The 18,733-nt window shown below is 48.8% G+C and overlaps 8 protein-coding genes across 8 annotated transcripts; 4 read left to right on the top strand and 4 right to left on the bottom strand.

The window, feature by feature from the left end:
- Positions 1-838: 838 nt before the first annotated feature.
- On the bottom strand, positions 839-1,869 carry N7509_007645 (ankyrin repeat domain-containing protein; the record flags this gene model as incomplete). The annotated part of the gene is made up of 2 exons (XM_056632282.1): positions 839-1,190; positions 1,448-1,869. The coding sequence occupies 2 exons, from the start codon at positions 1,867-1,869 to the stop codon at positions 839-841; spliced, it is 774 nt and encodes a 257-aa protein (XP_056487833.1).
- Positions 1,870-1,966: 97 nt separating this feature from the next.
- On the bottom strand, positions 1,967-2,878 carry N7509_007644 (ankyrin repeat domain-containing protein; the record flags this gene model as incomplete). The annotated part of the gene is made up of 1 exon (XM_056632281.1): positions 1,967-2,878. One exon carries the CDS (start codon positions 2,876-2,878, stop codon positions 1,967-1,969), a length of 912 nt encoding a protein of 303 aa, XP_056487832.1.
- An 83-nt stretch (positions 2,879-2,961) lies between these two features.
- N7509_007643 (ankyrin repeat domain-containing protein) lies at positions 2,962-6,552 on the bottom strand (the record flags this gene model as incomplete). The annotated part of the gene is made up of 3 exons (XM_056632280.1): positions 2,962-4,374; positions 4,442-6,253; positions 6,334-6,552. 3 exons carry the CDS (start codon positions 6,550-6,552, stop codon positions 2,962-2,964), a joined length of 3,444 nt encoding a protein of 1,147 aa, XP_056487831.1.
- A 2,563-nt stretch (positions 6,553-9,115) lies between these two features.
- Positions 9,116-11,723, top strand: N7509_007642 (Hsp70 family protein; the record flags this gene model as incomplete). Its single annotated transcript, XM_056632279.1, has 16 exons — positions 9,116-9,136; positions 9,188-9,253; positions 9,305-9,381; positions 9,438-9,527; positions 9,606-9,769; positions 9,816-9,985; positions 10,034-10,099; positions 10,158-10,343; positions 10,391-10,414; positions 10,468-10,522; positions 10,583-10,874; positions 10,932-11,090; positions 11,152-11,215; positions 11,269-11,404; positions 11,458-11,613; positions 11,683-11,723. 16 exons carry the CDS (start codon positions 9,116-9,118, stop codon positions 11,721-11,723), a joined length of 1,767 nt encoding a protein of 588 aa, XP_056487830.1.
- Positions 11,724-11,894: 171 nt separating this feature from the next.
- N7509_007641 (uncharacterized protein) lies at positions 11,895-14,580 on the bottom strand (the record flags this gene model as incomplete). The annotated part of the gene is made up of 7 exons (XM_056632278.1): positions 11,895-12,461; positions 12,520-12,725; positions 12,778-13,041; positions 13,116-13,962; positions 14,071-14,288; positions 14,347-14,404; positions 14,482-14,580. The coding sequence occupies 7 exons, from the start codon at positions 14,578-14,580 to the stop codon at positions 11,895-11,897; spliced, it is 2,259 nt and encodes a 752-aa protein (XP_056487829.1).
- A 311-nt stretch (positions 14,581-14,891) lies between these two features.
- On the top strand, positions 14,892-15,464 carry N7509_007640 (uncharacterized protein; the record flags this gene model as incomplete). The annotated part of the gene is made up of 1 exon (XM_056632277.1): positions 14,892-15,464. The coding sequence occupies one exon, from the start codon at positions 14,892-14,894 to the stop codon at positions 15,462-15,464; it is 573 nt and encodes a 190-aa protein (XP_056487828.1).
- A 239-nt stretch (positions 15,465-15,703) lies between these two features.
- N7509_007639 (uncharacterized protein) lies at positions 15,704-16,939 on the top strand (the record flags this gene model as incomplete). The annotated part of the gene is made up of 1 exon (XM_056632276.1): positions 15,704-16,939. One exon carries the CDS (start codon positions 15,704-15,706, stop codon positions 16,937-16,939), a length of 1,236 nt encoding a protein of 411 aa, XP_056487827.1.
- A 121-nt stretch (positions 16,940-17,060) lies between these two features.
- N7509_007638 (uncharacterized protein) lies at positions 17,061-17,903 on the top strand (the record flags this gene model as incomplete). Its single annotated transcript, XM_056632275.1, has 1 exon — positions 17,061-17,903. One exon carries the CDS (start codon positions 17,061-17,063, stop codon positions 17,901-17,903), a length of 843 nt encoding a protein of 280 aa, XP_056487826.1.
- Between the last annotated feature and the right edge of the window lie 830 nt (positions 17,904-18,733).

Genomic DNA, 18,733 nt, shown 5'->3' with positions numbered 1-18,733 from the left:
GGGCATGCAGAAGATGCTGTGGTAGACAGAAATAGAAGAGCCGAGCAAATCGGATTGTACACTCGATTCCGTGCAATTATCTGCACCTCGTGTTGTCTTGCTGATGGTGGTGGTTAGATACTACCACGTAGGAGACATAATGATGATGATGAAAATGTGTGATGATGATGTTCTAGATAAAGGAAGGAGGCTGTAGCCTTGAATTATACCTGGGTAAACGAATCTTGAGTGCCTGAGGCTCCAGCCTCAAACATTCACTACTATATTGTAAGATACAGCTAAGAGTCTAAAACGTCTGCTGAGCCCCAGAGGCCTCAGGCCTACGGCCTGCCTGGCCCCGCTTTATGTATGCATGACTAGGAGTCTATCCCTGCATGCATTGCATTGATTTCATTGTCTCATCACGATGATTAGCCGTTTGCACGTCGTTTGTCATTAGAGAGATAATTATAGTGTGAGGATTTCCCCCTCCATCGCGTAGATCCATCGTCTTCTTCTATCTCATCTTCCAGCATTTCTAAATAAAGTGGAATAAAAAGACCGCCTGATCAATCGAGACTCGGAACTGTTGAGGATATTTCCCGACAATCAAGTCTTACTAAGTGTGGTAGTTTAGTTGGCGTGGGACACCGAGGTTCCAGCTTTTAGATCTAATACATGATAAAAACGTTCCCATCATTATGGTAACCTGGTAGAGTTGTATGCTGTGGCTTTAATCAAAAGTAGATTCTTCTTTCTCGGTAGTAGGGTTGTAAAAGCAGTCAGTATGAGATTGATGTTAGAAAATATCTAAGCGTGGGAAAAACAGTACAAATGACATCACATCATTCAAGTCACATTATCTTGACCGGCCTTGCTGCTGCTGAATGAAGAATTCGACCGTTTCAAAATGGCCGTTGTCAGCTGCTCGCGCAGCTGCAGTTTCCCACTGACGAGAGGGAACACCCAGATGTTCCCGATATTCCATCAGACATCGAACAAACTCGACATTCCCTTCCCTTGCGGCAGTTATCATGGGGGTCTCACCGAATTTGTTCTGGGCATCGACGTCAATGTACACGATACCTCTAAACAAGGCCCTGGCAGCGTCGCAATGCCCCTTTTCCGCCGCAATGTGAAGGGGAGTATTGTTTCCACAACCAGCCACGGTAGCGCTCGCTCCTTTGGGTGTGATGTTAGACTTGTATGACCTGAAATGTGTGCATTAGATGGGGTTTTTTGCGTACCATTCTCTAATAACAGCCGAATGATATCAACGTTATTATTTGTAACTGCGCTATGAAGTGGCGCCCATTTCCCTCCTATTGACAGTGAGTTGATAAGCCCTGTGTTCCGTTTCAGGAGAGACTTCACAACTTCCACATTACCAGCGCACACAGCGCAATAAAGCAAGGTCTCTCCTTGGTAATTCAAGTGACTAGTACAAGCCCCTTTCGATACCAGTAACTCCACCACACGGGATGATCCATTTTTAACTGCAATGTCGAGAGCTCGGCCTTCCTTGCCAGCCGAGCTCTCAATATCGGCACCATGGTCCAAGAGGGCTGCTGCGGCATTGAGACGGTCGAGTGATGCTGCCAGTTTAAGGGGTGTAAAGCCATCTGAGGTCACGGACTCGAGGGATACCCCCTCCTGTAAAAGGTACCCCATGATGTCTGACAGGTGATCAGGCTTCTCTAATTTGCTGGCCAGGTGAATCAAAGTCTGGCGTTGCTTGGGCGATTCAACATTTATATCGGCTCCTAACTCGTGCAACTTCTTCATTGAGCCAAATCGATGTCTCCTGAGGGCCAGTTGTAGAGGATTGAAGTTTTCCTGGTTTGTTAAGGTTAACAGCGACGGGAGCCTCTTTGCAATTGCTTCCACCATATCTTCGTGGCCTTCTGCAGCAGCGATATGAATCACAGTATCTTGGGATGGGCCTGCTCGTGCATCGCTGAGTTGCAGACCATGTTCAAGTAGGAAGTCAAGGACTCGGACGTTTCCCCCCCTGCGCGGCAGCATGCAGTGGACCGTATCCGCTCTCAGTGATAATGTCCAACTTCGCACCGTGCTCGACCAACATGGTTACCAATGCGAGGTTTTTATGCTCTGCGGCAAGCATGAGTGGTGTATGCCCAGAGTCACTCGCCTGGTCACATACAAGGCCCAGATCAATAAGAAGCTTCACCACTGCGATGTGCTTTGTTTCGCCGCCGGGGCAGGCAATATGAACAGCATTCTCACCGCGGCTCGATGTCGCATACATGTTCGCGCCCTCTTCTGCGAGGTATCGGATGAAATCCAAATGCCCATGTCTGGCGGCAGTTAGTAGAGGAGTATGCCCAAGTCCAAGTTCCTTGGTGTTCAGATCATATCCATCTTCGACCAGGAGCTTTGCAATGCCAACACAGCCTCCGCGTGCGGCAAAGTGGAGTATGGTCCAGCCCAAATCACTGACAATATTCAACTCGGCACCATGAGCCCTCAGCATGCGAAAGGTCGATTCTGAGCCCCCTGATGCGGCCATCATGACCGGAGTACGGCCTGACGAATCGGCACAGTTAATGTTGGCGCCGTGTTTTAACAGAACATACATGACCACAACCTTATCACTCTCGGCTACATCGTGGAGTGGAGCAAATCCAGAATCTGTGACGCGATTCACATCTGCGCCAAGGTCGATCAGCATGGAAGCAAGATTAGACAAACCCAATCGGCTGGCACAGTACAATGCCGATTGATTTTCTTTCCCTCCAACATCTATAGGCAATCCCCCTTGGATGAGACTTCTGATGACTTCTGGTTGACGTTTCTGGGCGGCTACATGCAAAGCAGTGTTGCCCTCAAGTGTTCGACAATGGACGTCGCAGCCTGACTGGATCATAAGGTCAACCATATCGACATGCCCACATTCGGCTGCGGCAATTAGAATGGGACACCCATTAACCGTTTCTGTGGCATTGAGATTTGCTCCATGTCTTATAAGGAGCCTTGCCATTTCCAAGTCATTGGACTTGGCCGCAAAAGCGAGGGCGTGATTCCCAGGCTGCATTTTGATTCAAGATCAGCGCCCCTTTCCACCAGGAGAGCTGCTGCTTCTAGATTACGCTTCACGACCGCCTCACGCAGTGGCGAAAAGCCCTTTTGATCCCTGGTATTCAGTTCTGCCCCGTGATCAAGCAACTGTCGGATAAGGTGTGTATCGTGTGTCCCCACTACGTGTGAGAGGGAGCCTGTGTGGCCTGGGCCTAGGCTGTTTTCTATTTGCAGTAAAGTTCTGAGCAGTGCACCATCTCCGGAATCGACAGCCAACTTGATCAAGGATTTGTCGTTGAAATCATTCCTGTTGAAGTCATCTGCTGTGAGTGGTAGTGCACGAAGTGCATTTAACGCACCGTAGTCGATAGCGATGTGGATAGGCAGTTGTGAGTTCTCATCGCGAATATTAATGTCGGCACCATTGGAGAGTAGGAAGGACACCGCTTCTGCTTGATCAGCGGCGACGGCCTGGTGGAGGGCGGTGCGCGACAAATGAGTCTTATAATTGACGTCAAACCCCTCGTCGAGAATAGCACGGGCAATAGAGATCCTACCCTTCATTGCCGCGGTATGTAGAGCACTCCATCCATCCGAGTTAGGGGTCCTAAAATCCACCCTGATGTCGACAAGGAAGGCCACCAGAGATCTGCTGTCTTGTGCGATGGCCCAGTGCAATATACCGGCACCAAGATCTCGCTGGCAGTTGGTTCTTTCGTAAATGTATTTGCAGATTTTGGGCTGGAAGGCGGCAGCCTTGCTAGCAGCGATCCATGCATACGTCGTGTCAGAGTGATGAGTAGACTTGTAAGGTGGAGAGTCCATGATAGTTTTGACTGCTTCGAGTTGCCCGTTACTTGCAGCGACGTCGAGAGGGGATAAGCCACCAGCGGTAGTTCTCCATTCTAGACCAGTCCCATTATTCAGTAAATGACGAATGATCTCAATTTTACCTGCCGAGGAAGCGACATGTAGAGCTGTGATCCCATCCGGTGCGAAGAGGTCAGTATTGATGCCTGCTGTAACAAGCCCTTTCACCATTTCGAGATTTCCAGCCAGAACTGCTTCGTGAAGAGGCGGCAAGTTCCTTTTGCTGAGCTGGTTGGCATTGGATCCATGCTCAATCAGCGTTGAGGCCACGGAGCTGTGGCCACTATGCACTGCGCAATGGAGAGCCAACTCACCTTCCCAGTTTTCCCAAGCAACGGAAGCGCCTTGCGAGAGCAGGATGGTCACGAGGCCATTATGACCTGCTAGCGCGGCTAAATGCAACGGCGTATTTCCAAACCCTCCTTTGAAAATATCCCCTCCATGGGATATAAGTAGTGCTGCTATCGTCAGATGTTGCTGCAGTAACTGGTCATGAGGAACAACGGCGATGAGACCCAGAGGTGTCAGAGAAAAAATCAGTTTCGGTATTCACTGACACGCCTCTCTGGAGAAGAGACCGGACGGTAGAGGTTTGGCCACTCCAAGCTGCGGCGTGGAGAAGGGTCCACGACTTCTTTGGAACGACGCTTACGCCATTGATGTTGGCGATCTGAGCTGTCTCGGGGTCCCCGCCGAGGGCAGATATAAATTTTATATTGTAGTCGAGGATTGTGTGCAGGACGGCATCGTTCCCAGTAGCAGCCGCGGCGAACAGGACACTGAGAATTGGACGCCACAAGTCCCGTGGCCGATGGAGTTGAAGAAGTACCTGAACCATTTTCACATCGTGTTTCTCAGCTGCAACTTGCAGGGGAGTACGCCCGTGGATATCCATCGCCTCAAGCGGTAGGCTTTGGAATTTCCCTCGCAAAGCCACCAGTTCCAGTACCGATGGACTTCCACTAGAGGCTGCAGCATGTAAAAGGTTCCTCCGTGAATTGTCTTCAATGTTGGTCACCGCACCATAATCCAGGAGCAGCTGGGCGACAGGCAAGTTAGCATTACCTATGGCCACAAAGAGAGCAGTCTGGTTGGCCATGTCACACAGGTCGACGTGTAACTTGCTCTTGAGAAGCAGCTTCGTCGTTGCAGCGAAACCCTTCCGAGCAGCGTAGTGTAGAGGGGTCGCTCCATGGCTATCTCTCAAAGTGACAGAACACAGGGAGAGAATATCCCGTAATATCTGGATCTTCTCCCCTTCAGCTGCAATATGAAGCGATGTGCTGCCATCGGCATGGACGGATCGGGGATCTGCTCTATGTTTTAACAGGAGCCTAGTAAGAGCTCTGTCTTCTTGAGCCACGGCGTAGGAGAGGGGGGTCCACATCGACCCAGGTTCTCGAGAGTTTGGATTCCACCCATTCTGGAGTAGAAATTTTACGATTGTCTCATTTCCTGCCTGAACACCATCATGAAGAGCGGTCCGGCCCTCTCCAGACGAGCATTTCTCTCCTAGCAAATTCTGGTAAACACTGTCAGGATTCGATCCAGTGGCAGATCCAGTGGCAGATTTTCTGGTGGCAGTGGCCTCCCCGCTTTGAATGGCCTGAGGTGCAGAGGACCCTGTTTGTTTACTTTGCTGCACCATTACCTGCACAAGATGTGCATGCCCATTCATGATGGCACGCTGGATGGCCGTGCAGCCTTCAAGATCCTTCGAGTGAGGCATTGCACCCTTTTCAACGAGGAGTCTAACAATCGGCTCATTTCCAGCAACAGAGGCGATATGAAGAGGTTTCCAACAGCCACCTCTTAGCCCGTTCGGGCATGGGGACCTCATAAAGGACACTGAGCCTTTGGTGCCAAACGCAAGATCTTTGTTGACAGTGGTCCAACCATTGCCCTCATAGCTTGATGCGTTGATATCTGCACCGTTCTGTACAAGAAGTGTTGTAATGGCCAGATTATCCAGACACACGGCAAGATGTAAGGCGGACCATCCGCCGGGGATCCTAGAGTTGACGTCGGCATTTCCCAATTCTTTGTGGTACTTCAACAGTATCTGAACGCAACAGAAGCTTTGATTCAGCACTGCGAAATGGAGGAGGCTGGTACCATCAGGACACCGAAGATCTATATCGACATTGCGAAGGTTGTCCAACAGTTTTGTAAGAGCCGGTCCATCGTCAGCCTCAATGGCTTTCATAAGATTTGGTTGATAAGTTCTCAGCCCGGAGCTCCGCTTCGCTCCAGCCTTTGTGAGTGTGTCGACATTCAGGCCCGCGTCCAAGGCGATATCAAGCACAGTGGAGCCACTATCATTCTCAATGTTCAGAAGGTTTCCTCCGTGGTTCTCCACGGAGCCCTGGAGAGGAAAGGGATGAGAAGTTCGACGACCGACTTCGACTCGGGAGTACGGAGCTGTGCGAAATTGCGAATAGCGACATGAAGGCACGTTGAGCCATCGCTTGCTTTGCTCTCAAACGATGCTCCCTTTTTCAGAAGCCAGTCTAGCACCGAAGGTTGGACATTCGCAACTGCAACGTCGACCGGAGTGGCGCGGGTGAACGCATCAAGTGGTGCGGCCTCAACTATCGATGAGCCGGTGTCATGGAGGAACTGCAATAGACCGGATGTGGCACCAATCCTGCAGAACCAGAGCATCAGGTCCTCCGCTTGGGTGCCTTCTGATACATGTTTACGTCTGATGGCTTTTTCCAGTTGCTTCCTCAAATCAGCAGATGAAGCTTGCTTTCCAAGTAGTATATGCAAGGAGTGAATAGACACGAATAAGTCTAATAGTAAAGGTGAAAACCCAAACCACTTAAGATATTCATGTAGCAATAGCTTTATCCTCCTCTCTAGCAATACCGCCTTATTGTGGCTTAAGCAGTTCTCGGTCGTCTTCTCTCCCAGAGGCAGCAAATCGACAGAAACGCTTTTCAGGCGCTGGATGAGAATGTCTGCTTTGGATCCGGGGGTTGAGTGCAAGTGAATCTCGGTTTGGTCTGGCAGCGGCGCTATGGTTCCAACTTGACTGTGTCGCCGGTCCGGGTCCATAAAAATGGTGGCACCGCAGGATGCACTTGTTCGACTACTAAAATTTAGCACCTCCCATATTGTTTTGGTCTTCGTTAAACTTTATTACCCGTTAACAGCCCTGAGTATCTCTATCTCTTCACCAACTCCCTGGTTCGAGAGTAGCTGGTTTAAACATAGGGAAACATAAGGACACTCACTAAGCACCCCGCTGCAGAGGATGTAAAGTTTCTGCCCCTGTTTACGGGACATTTGAGTGAGAGACGCGAGTACGGGGGAAAGAAGTTTCTTGAAAATTTGTTCACGAAGTGTTGACGCGTCAACCAACATGTGGTTGTTTCGAATGTGTGCTTCTGGTCGGTCGGGAAATTTCCACGGCACTTGGGCAGATTGTGAGCAATGACGGCTTCTATTATGCACCCTTGGAGACTTACAACGCAACTTGTAGTCTTTGGTTCCATCAAATGTAGGCAAAAACTAAAGTATACTTAGTTCCTAGCCCATATTACTGCACAGCGACATACTTTTAAGAAATTCTCGCCAATCTAAGTGAAGCATTAGAATATCGGAATATTGAATGCGGCGAATACTGTCACCTCTTGTAGCTTATTGTGTAGCAGTGCAGGATCATCGTCTGTCTTGTCAAAATCTGCTTCTATCCGTGCTTCAATTATCACACGTAATGCATTCGAAATCTCCGTCTGGCTGAAGGTCTGAACTTCCATCGCACAAAGTCGTGAGTCTAAGGACAAATCCCCTTTCGTGACAAGGATTTGAGTAATTGTCTAGAAACTGTTACTAGTTATCCGAAATCCATCAGAAAAGGAAGCAGATCGCTCACAGTGAACCTCTCGTCCATGCTACAATGACATACTACACCACCGTTGCCCAAGGAGTGCTTTTTATTCTTACTGAAGAAGTAAACCAAACAGGCAATGGGCTCAGGTACTAGTTGCACCTCCAACCGGGGCTCCAAATCAGAGTCGACAAGCCCTAATGCCGAGGCCTGTACATGGCCATACCACGAAGGAGGCACCGAGATGGCGATTCTGTATCTAGCATTGTTTAGGGCGCCTAGCATCAATCAGCGACAAGAAACCTTCAAGTTCGCTTCGGATTCGCGATCACTACCGAACGTCACCTCGGCACGTTTGCGAATATGAGCTGCGAGGCTGCTCATAAACTCTCTAATTAGCAAGGCGGGACCGATGTTATGGTTTATTTGCGTTGACTGTTCGCCTTCTCTGTGAGTCAACATGGTGAGTATATCGCCATCAGATTTTATTTGAAAGCTATCTCGGCCGGTCCTCCTACATGACGTTCAGCGCAAACCATACAGACTTGGGGGAAGGGGTGCTTTACAGTCGAATGTTATCTTCCACAGGCGCGTCCGACTGGGAACAGTGACCCCAGCCGGTGGCCCGTTGTTCTTCACCATCGTACTGCAAGTGGCTGCGTTTGAGGTCAGATCCATCGTGGCTGCTTAGTACGGCGTACAAGCATCTAGGCACGTACAACGGTACAACAGCGTTCCTGAAACTTGCCGCTCCAGGGTAACCGTCAACCAATGTTGGATTGGCGTTCTAGAGCCATCAGCTATGTCTTCCAAAGCTCCAAGGGACGCCAAGTTACCTTCCCAGGCAGTAGATACGCCGCCGAAACAGTCAGACTGCCGAAACCAATTCCAATCTACATAAGTGAGTGAGTATCCGAGCAATACAGAAACGAATAACCATTTGTTGGAATGAGAGCAGCGGCTTACCAGAAGATCGTTAGCTGCCATGGTGGGAAATGGGAAAACGAAACGCCAAGCCTGATGATGAGCCTTGTTTTCATAGTCAAATTAAAGTTGCGGACATTCTCTGATCTGACCAGAAGCCTCGCGCATCGTCGTCTGCTGTTAATGCCATCTGGCGATGATTGCGCATAGGCTCCCTGACTTGGCACAGCCACTTGACGATCGACGCTCACTAAACCCCTTTCTCACTACAACTCGTATCCAGCGCAGCCCATATTGGTTATTAAATGGCGCCACAAATAAATGAGGGGTTATTCCATACAGTCCTCCTTCGAACCTTCTGTTCTGCCCAGCTGTCTGCTCTCCAGTCTCTCGTATCAATCCACCTACCTCTTGGGGCTTACCACGAGACCTGACATTAAAATTTATCCTTCACTTCTGTAAGCCACTATGGATGATGGGAAAATTATTGTTTGTGAAAGTGGAGTATCTGAAAATCGATTTGTGGCTGACTCGTGCCAGTGCGCCATCGACTTTGGTACTACGTACTCTGGAGTAGCGTATGCCTACGTCGAGAAGGATCAGGATGTCAGTCCTCCATCATTCATATGGGCGCTATATTTACTGACTTTTGTCAAGCCCTCTGATGTTTCAATCGAGCTTATTGAAGACCACTGGCCGGGGATGGGCAGCCAAAGCTCCCCGAAAGTGCCATCGTTCGTGGAACCAGACCCTTAGCAATGAAAAGAATGTTACTGAAAATCATGATTAGGGTCTTCAAATTTGACAAAACCGCCCCAGGGGGTTTCAAGTGGGGCTTTGAACTAGACAATGACCCTGACAGGATTTGCTACGCGAAACTGTAAGCGAACCTCCGTCCTTAACGAGGCCAGTTTGCTCACAGGTTAGACAACCCATTCAGATAAGCTGACTGAATAAGTTATCTTGATCCTGAACAGATACGTGCAGCCCAGACACTAGCTACATTTTCAACGAAACTGGGGAAGCTTCCTCCGAATCGCAAGGTTACAGATGGAATAACCAAATTCCTCGAGTCTATCCGTGCTCTAGCTATAGATCGAATGGAGTCAGAATGGGGCAAAGGTACATCCGCGATCATCTTTAGGAACCAAGTAGCTAACAGGACTAGACTTCATCCTCGACACGCCGATGGAAACTATTCTCACCGTTCCGGCCGTGTGGTCCGATAAAGCAAAATCGGATACGCTGCAGTGTGCACATCGAGCCCATTTCGGCCCTCTGGACAAGATCAGGATGATAACGGAGCCAGAGGCGGCTGCCGTCTACACATTTCACCAGGTTTGTTGCTCGCAGAAATGTGTAGATCGAGGGCTAATATTGAGAAAGCTACCAGATTCCTCTGTAAAAAAGGGCGACATATTCATAACATGTGATGCCGGTGGAGGCACTGTCGTAAGCACTAGTAGTGTATAACACATCTCAATCAGCGTCGGAGCTCTGATATATACAGGATCTCACCACCTACCGAGTCTTTGAGACGTCGCCACTTCTAAGGGTCGATGAGGTAACTGTTGGTAGCGGCGGGCTTTGCGGATCTGTCTATCTGAACCGCAAATTTGAGGCACTCGTGCAAACGAGGCTCGGAAAGGAGCTAGACAAGCTTTCCTGGTCAGAGTCACTGGATGCTATGGATGAGGTGAGAATCTTGAGACAATCATGAAATCTTGTATTAACATGAAATAGATGCAACAAGCTTTCAACGAAGACGTGAGTCAAGGAATCCCACAACGCGGGCAATACCCTACTGAAATGCCTAGTAGATAAAAATAAATTTCGGTCTTGATGGCTTCTCGGGGGCAGAATATAAAGTTCGCGGTATAACCCCCCCTCCCTGTTTTTGAAGCGAAAGGAGTCCCGTATTCTAACAGTCCATAGTCCCAACTACCATTGAACTTGAAGATGATTCAGACCTCGGAATTGAGAGTGGTAACTTAATACTGACAGTTGACGAGCTGAAAGGGGTGTTCGATCCGGTGATTGGCATGGTTATCGTGCTAATAAACGACCAACTGGATCGCGTCGAGGAAAGCCTCGGCAATGTTAAAGTTTCTGCGCTTCTGCTTGTTGGCGGATTTGGAAGCAGCGAGTATCTCCGCCAAGAGATCAAGAACCACTTCAATGGGGAGGATGATATTCCAGAGCTCAGGGTTATTCAACCGGTGAACGCGTACGTTTACCCTATATAAGATCTCCACTAAGATTTCAGCTCCAATTTATCATACAGGTGGTCTGCCGTCACCCGGGGCGCCATGCTGCGAGGAATCCAGGGTGACATTGTTGAAACACGCATCATCCGCCATCATTACGGTATTGATATGAAGGAAGTCTGGAATCCAGATGTCCACGAAGCTCCAGACAAACGCCGGACTGCTGAGTCGAACAAGTGGGGCTAATATACTACATATCATCTTGCCATCACGGAATGATACTAACCTCACTGGCAGGATATGGAATGCTACAGAGCAGAAGCACTTTTGCCGTAATGTCATGCGGTGGTATGTGAACAAGGTAATCATACCTCAGCCATATATGTTTGCCATTCGATGCTTATCAAGATCTAGGGTGATAAATTCACCTCAAAGAAAGTCGTCAGTTTCGATTTTTACCGGGCGCTCACCAACCTCGAAAACATGATATTTTCAACCGATTTGATCATTTACACCGGCTCGGGTGAACCTTCGTTCTTCGTCACACCTGGTAAGTTCTGCCTCGTGATTTGAGACGGCTTTTCGACTTACGGATGGACAAAGACTGCAGGCGCGTTGCCACTCTTAAGTCAGACCTCTCTGGAATCCCAGCCTCCGAGTTTGAACTAGTCGATTCCGGACATGGGAATTGGTATAAGGTCAGTTATGACATTGAAATGAGCTTCGAGGCAACTTTGTCATTTCGGCTTGTGTTCAAAGGTACAGTTATCTTCCATTCCACCTTAAGTACCGCAGACAGAGCAGAATTAACACTATACTTCGTAAAAGGCAAGGTCATTGGGCAATGCGATGTAGACTATGGAAGATGAGCTCGGAAGGCGTTGTATTGAGTCTGGTAAAATGTCTAGTCTGATGTGAATGGAACGGGTGGGGCCCTAGCAAGTCAAAGGCCAAATCGCACATTAACTAGTAGTTAATAAGGCACATACATAGTCACTATCTGCATCGTCTCCACTTTTGGTGTATCAAATGAAGTATAGTCATTTGGTCTTCTTAATATGCCAAAGAAGATTCAGCATGGGAAAGTCCCGGTTTTCGATATCCGAAATTTGATCTTGTTCCGATGACCTTTTCTGCTTTTCCTGATCTTCTTGTTCCTTCTCAGCCTTTAACTCCTCTCTATTCTGTTTCTCTTTTCCTTGCTTTGGCCCCTCTTCTATAGGTCCCATACTCTTGCGAACCACGATGTTTCCGTGTCGTGTCAGAGACACTATATATCTAATAATAGGCGACGAATCATCGATCTGTTCTTCCTCTTCCAGGTACGTTCGTACCAGAGAGTCTCCAATTCTGGTTTCGACTGAAGACTGAAGAGATCTCGCTCCTTGATCGCAGTCATAACCTTCTTTCGCTATTGCCTTGCAGATCGCACCATCTCCACGTAACTCGAGTACGATGTGCCCAACGAGCCTCTTGCCGGAGACCTTGACGGACTGCAATACTTGTCTCTTGAGCTCGAGAACGAATTTGTGGGCGACCACGGCAGCCTCGACGAGCGAGAATGGTAGAAACGGCACAACAACGGATATGCGGCCTGACAATGGGTTCTGTTTGTGTATTTTCGGTCAGCGACATCTTCATAGTGGGATCCAAAGAGAAATTTACCCCAAAGGTGGATTTCAGCTGTTTCTTGATAGACGATGTGAGATTCAACGTCAGTTCAGACCGGCGGACATGGTCTTCATCGACCAGCTCGTGCTTATGAATTTCGAAAAAGTCGAGGATGATTTCATCCGCTGCATTCGTAGCAAAGATCCAAATTATCTGAGAAGCATCGACAGGCTGGCGGTTTCTCCGGTCAGAATACTGGCCTATAAGGAAATTAGACCCCAAATAGGATATGACCAATAGCTCGTATCAAACCTTCAGAGAATAGTACTAAAAGCGCGTTTTGGACCTCTCGTGTGGTCTTCTCAAACTCATCGAGAAACACAACAGAGCGCTTGCCACTATTCCGAGCTAAGAAGTTATTCAAAGGTGATCCTAGCTCATGACCAATGTACGGCTTTTTAGGTCCAAAAAGATCAGTTTCATGCTTCATCTCCGTGCAGTCGATGCATTGGATGTCGAGGTTCAGAAGCTCGCCCATCCGCTTGGCTAACTCCGTCTTTCCATGCCCGGATGGACCTAGGTATTGTCAGTGGTGGCAACAGCCAAATGTGATTATTGATAACAGAGAGCTGAAATCTGGAAGGATGTACCTGTGAACGCCATGACCAAGGGTTTGGATCTGGGAAGAGCCAAGTGCGATATCAGCACATCTGAAACAGTTTGCGTTGCCGACGACTGGCCGATCAAGAAATTGGAAACTCCCAGGAGCGCTGTGGCGTTGTGGACCCTAGTGACTTGTGATTGCCGACCAGACGGAGCTTTGGCCTGCGCGACCTTCTCGAGAAAGTACCGTTGGCTCAAATTTATGGCGCGAGCCATCTGCTCTGCAACAACGTCCTTGCACCAAGATGTCTTTGGCTCGTTGAACCCGGGATACCGTTCATCAAGAGGTAGCCTCTCCACGGGATCTTCAAGGCAGGGTGAATACAAGACTCTGGGAATCAATGAGGCGTCAGCTCCTAGGCTAAGCAGGGTCATCAGCATCGAGGTGCTATCTTGGTTCGTGGCCTGTGTTCTAAGGATGACAAATGCCAGGAGAGGAATCCTAGTCTTCCGTTCAGATGCATTGACGTCTGCTCCATATGACGCCCATGCACGAACGGCATGAACATCATTCGTGGCAGCTGCGTAGAATATTGAAGGGACTCCGTAGATGTCGGTGCCTAGGTCGCGACTGACAACCCAATCGTCGAAGTATGATAGATATTGGTAAATGTTGACTCCTTGGCATGTCCGACCAAGAGAAGATATGAGTCGCACTGAAGAAAAAGGTAACCTCGTTCCCTCGTCGAGGGAAAAGTGAGGCTGGCCGGCTGGAATTTCCACGCTGGGTAACTCAAAATCCCACTTCCCATCCCGGATTGCAATCCCAGGCTCTTCAGCCGGCTTGTGGTAAAGCTTTCGGGATGATAATTCGGCAAATGACCCAGCCTGTGTCTAAGAGCGTTAGTATGTTCTTCACGATTGGCTCAGATAAGTTAGGGTAGGATTCTGGAGAGAGGGAGTCGGTACTTTGGAATCTCCTAGAGTCTGACCATTGCTCACAGACGTGTCCGGTATCTTCACTAATGTGGAGAGTCCTTCGTGCCTTCCCGGTGCTAGTATTAGTGGCTTGGGAGAATCATGTAGCTTCTCGGAGCCGGCAATTCGGCCAGGAGTTAACGGCGAGGCTTTTCGAGATATGATCTCGCTTGGGCATGTGGGGGATTCGGTGGGATTTGGAGATTGTTTGACCATAGGTAAGGCGCTACTCAAAGGCGAAGCTACAGACAATTAGTATGGAAATCGCCATGGTGATAAATAGGGTAATGATATGCATACTAATATGGACTGAGTCTTGCAGGCTCTTCACGGCGGCATCCCTGTTGCCCTTGTGTAACTAGGATAGACAGCGAATGTTAACTCTTGAAAATTAAAGCTCCCATGGGGCGGGAGAATTTATCAGTGATCACACACCTTCAGAGCCGAAGCTGCCTTGCGGCGCGAACATCCGCAAGTGTGAATAATGAAGTCAGCATCGTCTGCGATGGGGGGTTCTGGAGAAGAGCCTCTCATCCTTGGCGATATCCAACGAGGGCTTCCGAGTCTATAAAAAAGGGTTGTTCAAATATTCACGAAATCGTTCAAAACGTGTTGCTGGCTTGGCATGTAGTGGAGATGAATGGCAATGAGGCAACTTACGAGGCTGAGTTGACGAGGCTAAGTTAACGTTTGGTGGTTGGCGAGACATTGGTGAGAAATGATACGAGGGGATGACCCCGCTCTCCGTGTCTTTTGGTAAGTATTGCTACTAACCTCTAAGGCCCCGTCACTCAGGACGATTGTGCGGATTTCAGGGACAACAGATCTCTCAAGCCTTCTCCGTTATGGCCAAAGATCAATACTATCATGTCCCCCTCCCAGGTTCCCGGTATACTCGTGTCATCCATTTGGACCCTGCCACGGACCCAACAACGCCCATTCAATGCCGTCTACAGCACATTTCCCTCGATGATCATCCAGAATGGGATGGAGATTACACCGCAGTCTCTTACACCTGGGAGTCTCAAAGACCAAGTCGTTCGATTGGATGCCATGATGGGAGCTTGCTGGTCACCGTCACCTGCGAGGAAGCCCTCCGTCATCTTCGTCATGAGACGGATGTGGCCAAGCTTTGGGTCGATAGTATATGCATCGATCAAACAACAGGAGGGCTAACAGAGCGCAACTCTCAGGTTGCTCTTATGGGTCAAATCTATAAGTGCGCTCGTAAGGTTGTCGTTTGGCTCGGGCCAAGCGATGTCTATATCAAGACAGCCATAGATACGATCCGGGATCTTGTTAGTCCTCTGGAGGATGACTTGGGGCTAGACCGCAGAGAATCCCAGCGACAATTGCAGGAACGAGCCAGGGCTCTTTCAAGAAGTGAGTCGCAAAACACCCCTGTGTCAATGTTATGAGAAGACTGGGGCTCATCGGCATGATATTAGCTGTGGAGTCACAGCTCGAGGATCCTCTAGGTTTCCTCTTTGAGCGAAATTGGTTCCATCGAATGTGGACCGTCCAAGAAGCGACTTTGTCTTGGCTAGACCGCCTATCTGTGAGATGTGGAAAGTTCGAACTCGAATGGAGGCAAATTCTGCTTGTTTCTGATGCTCTACACTCTGTCAAATATCCATGGTGCAGGTGGCAAGAAGCCATGGGCCTGCAGCGGCAGTTCACACTCTATCTCACCGCTAAGCGATATAAAGGAGCTAAAGAATTACTGGACGACAACCCTGGAGACATAATGAACGACCCTTTAGTGTTTGCTATCTTTGAGAACGCTCGTCGGAAAAAGTCTGGAGACCCAAAAGACAAGGTTTTTGCTCTCTATGGTCTTTTATCAGAGCTAGAGATACCATTCCCCCTTCCAGATTATTCTCTCAGTGTCGAGACGGTTTACCGAGAAGCAGTTATGGCGACCATAAATTACGATAAGAATTTATACGTACTATACCATGTCCCTTCAGATCGACGCCGAGACACGCTGGCATCCTGGGTTCCAGACTGGGCTGAACATGGCTGGGAGCCGAGTGACCCGAGATACGGTCTTCTACGTAGCCGATTTTCGGCATCTGGGTCGGCTGATCCAGTCTGGAGGTTCTCGGAAGATGGCACTGCATTGATACTCAAGGGCGTGGTTGTCGATACAATCATCCTTCGCCATGAATCCCTTCTTGGTGAAGGGAGTGACCTGCGTCAAGTCATGGAAAGATTGAACACACAGAAAAGTGGTTCGCGGAATGGAAGAATCCGGCCATCTGAGCAGAAGGAGTACCAGCGCATCACCTACGAAGCCTTCTTGGTCTTAAAGGCTTGGACAGAGACTAGTCAGTGGTCCGACTATCCGACAGGGGAGCCCTCAAAGATCGCTTTCCAGCGTACACTCGTCAACGACAACCCGAAGTGTAATGCATCCAGTGCTCAGAATGATAATTTCGAGCGCTGGTATCATACTATTAATCTCGGAGAGTTGGACCTCATGGCCGCCGCTCTGCAGAACGAGGGGTTAGGTGATGATATACCCAAAGGCTCCTGGGAGCGAGACGCGTTTCTCCGTATAATGAAAGAGAGAACTAGCCCACCTGTTCAAGTTTTCTCAGCACTGCGGGGTTCAGGGTTCGGTTTCCACTCCCAGGCGATGGCATTCTCACAAAAGAAATGTTTCTTTCATACCGAGAAGTCTTATTTTGGTACCGCAGCTGACCCCCTTCCAGTACCTATTCAACACGGCGACAAAATTGTCATCGTCAGTGGTTTAGAAATGCCCCTAGCTCTCAGACCTGTTGAGGGTGGATACAGGCTTTTGACTCATGTTTATCTCCACGGAATCATGTATGGAGAGGCTTGGCCAGAACATGAAGATAACCTGGTGGACATAACATTGTTATAAACTTGAAGCATGTGTTACTGGACGAACCAGTCTCAACCTAGTACTAGTAGGCATGCGGCCTTACTCTGTTTGTTTGAAGTTAGACTCCTGGCCAGCTTCTCAAGGTTGCGATCTCGTGCCCATGACACCTTCTGACGACAATTTAGTCCCTGCTTGTCTAAAAGTCCTTCTTACGAAGCCTCGCACAGGACGACCCTATAACGGGCAGGAAATGCAGACCCGAGATATTGCATTGCGGCATCATATTCGATCAATTTACCAGGATCGCGGGTCATGGGAGGGTCTCATCCCGAGGAGTATTGAGACGTGGCCAGTACCATTGGCGGGAGATGCTGCTACTGCTGAGCTTGAGGGCGAGTACTGTGCTTCTTTGGAGACTAAACTCTACGGTTCTGCGCTGCGTCGTCTACCTGTCTTCAACACAACTGCAGAGGACCTGGTCACTTTTCTTTCCGTCATGAAGGAGGTTGAGGTAGAGGGTCTTGAAAAGAGACTTGGCGTGAGGATACCGGAGATGTTTTTTCCGGACTTGGAAGTCTTGAGAGTTTCTGCGATCGAGGCGTGGGGTCGGATGGTTAAACTTGGACAAATTTCAGCTCAGGATATATTGCTTAAGGTTTTTGATCAAGATGGTTTTCGTATCGAAAACACATCGAAACTTGAATACTTTCTCACGAATCAGACGGCCTGTATTAGAAACATCCAGAATCCGAATCAAACAACCATTTTCAGCCTTGTCCATGACGATCTCAAGAGTGAACATATCCTCATCGATGAATCGAGTGGCCGGATAACTGCCATATTGGACTGGGCGGATGCGGGTCGAGGCAATGCTGCCGTGCATGTTTCCGGGCTAGCTCTGACGGTGGGGAAGAGGATGGCGGTGATGGCTGCGGAGAGGGCGGGGTATGATGAAGATACAATCTTGCAAGGGTTGTGCAAGTTCGGTGTGAGTGTGCTTTGAGGTTAGATGATCGGTTGAATGGGCGAGGTGGGCTAGCTCCGGTGCAAATGCTGAAAGATCACCTTTTCTTGTCGCTAGAGGACTAGCACTAGTATTCTGCGAGTCTTTCTTGATACTACGGTTGAACAGACATGCATGATGGATCATATCGAAATCCAATTAGCAAAGAGCTCAAGTCCTCTGAACCCATATTGTACATTCACTCGCAGCCTAGCAAGCTTCCCCAAAAAACACGAAGAAAGATATGGTAAGAAAAGCGAGACGAGAAAAAGAAAGGTATATATACAAAGGCAAATCAAGCCAAGCCCTTCGATGATCGATCAGTCCGAATCCCTGAGAAATCAGGGCGGAACCAAGAAAAGGGTTCAAAAATAGACTCGCAAACACTCCTCGCTCCATTCCATGCATACCACACATGAGCCCCCGCACCCTGACTCGAAAAAAGCAAAACGAAACAAGAGTTAAAACAAAAGCCGAAACCTTACCCTAGTCAAGTCAAGTTCGAATTGAAATTCCGAGACAGTGGCGAAACCGGGGAAGAAAAAAGGGAAAAATGCCCAGCCTGGCGGAGTGGCGGTTCGAATGAGACGGAACCGAGAGGTAAACAAATCAAGTATCGAAAATGGATAATGGATATTTAACAGTAGGCGAACAGTAGGCAAACAGTTGGAATCAATGCGCTTTCAAGGCACCGAGCAAGTATTTCGGAGAATCGGATCTCGTCTCGTATCTATAAAGTGTTCTAGACGGTATTTGTTGGTGGGGTAGTCGATAGGGATGTAAAGTGGGAAAATAAAAGGAAAGTTCTGTGTCTCATGCTCGTTTCCAAA

This window comes from Penicillium cosmopolitanum (assembly GCF_028827165.1).
Source record: "Penicillium cosmopolitanum strain IBT 29677 chromosome Unknown utg000008l:1.0-4398992.0:1.0-4402845.0, whole genome shotgun sequence".
In the NCBI taxonomy this organism is placed as follows: Eukaryota; Fungi; Ascomycota; class Eurotiomycetes; order Eurotiales; family Aspergillaceae; genus Penicillium; species Penicillium cosmopolitanum.
The sequence above is the reverse complement of the archived record's forward strand: the minus strand, read 5'-3'. Positions and strand labels throughout refer to the sequence as shown.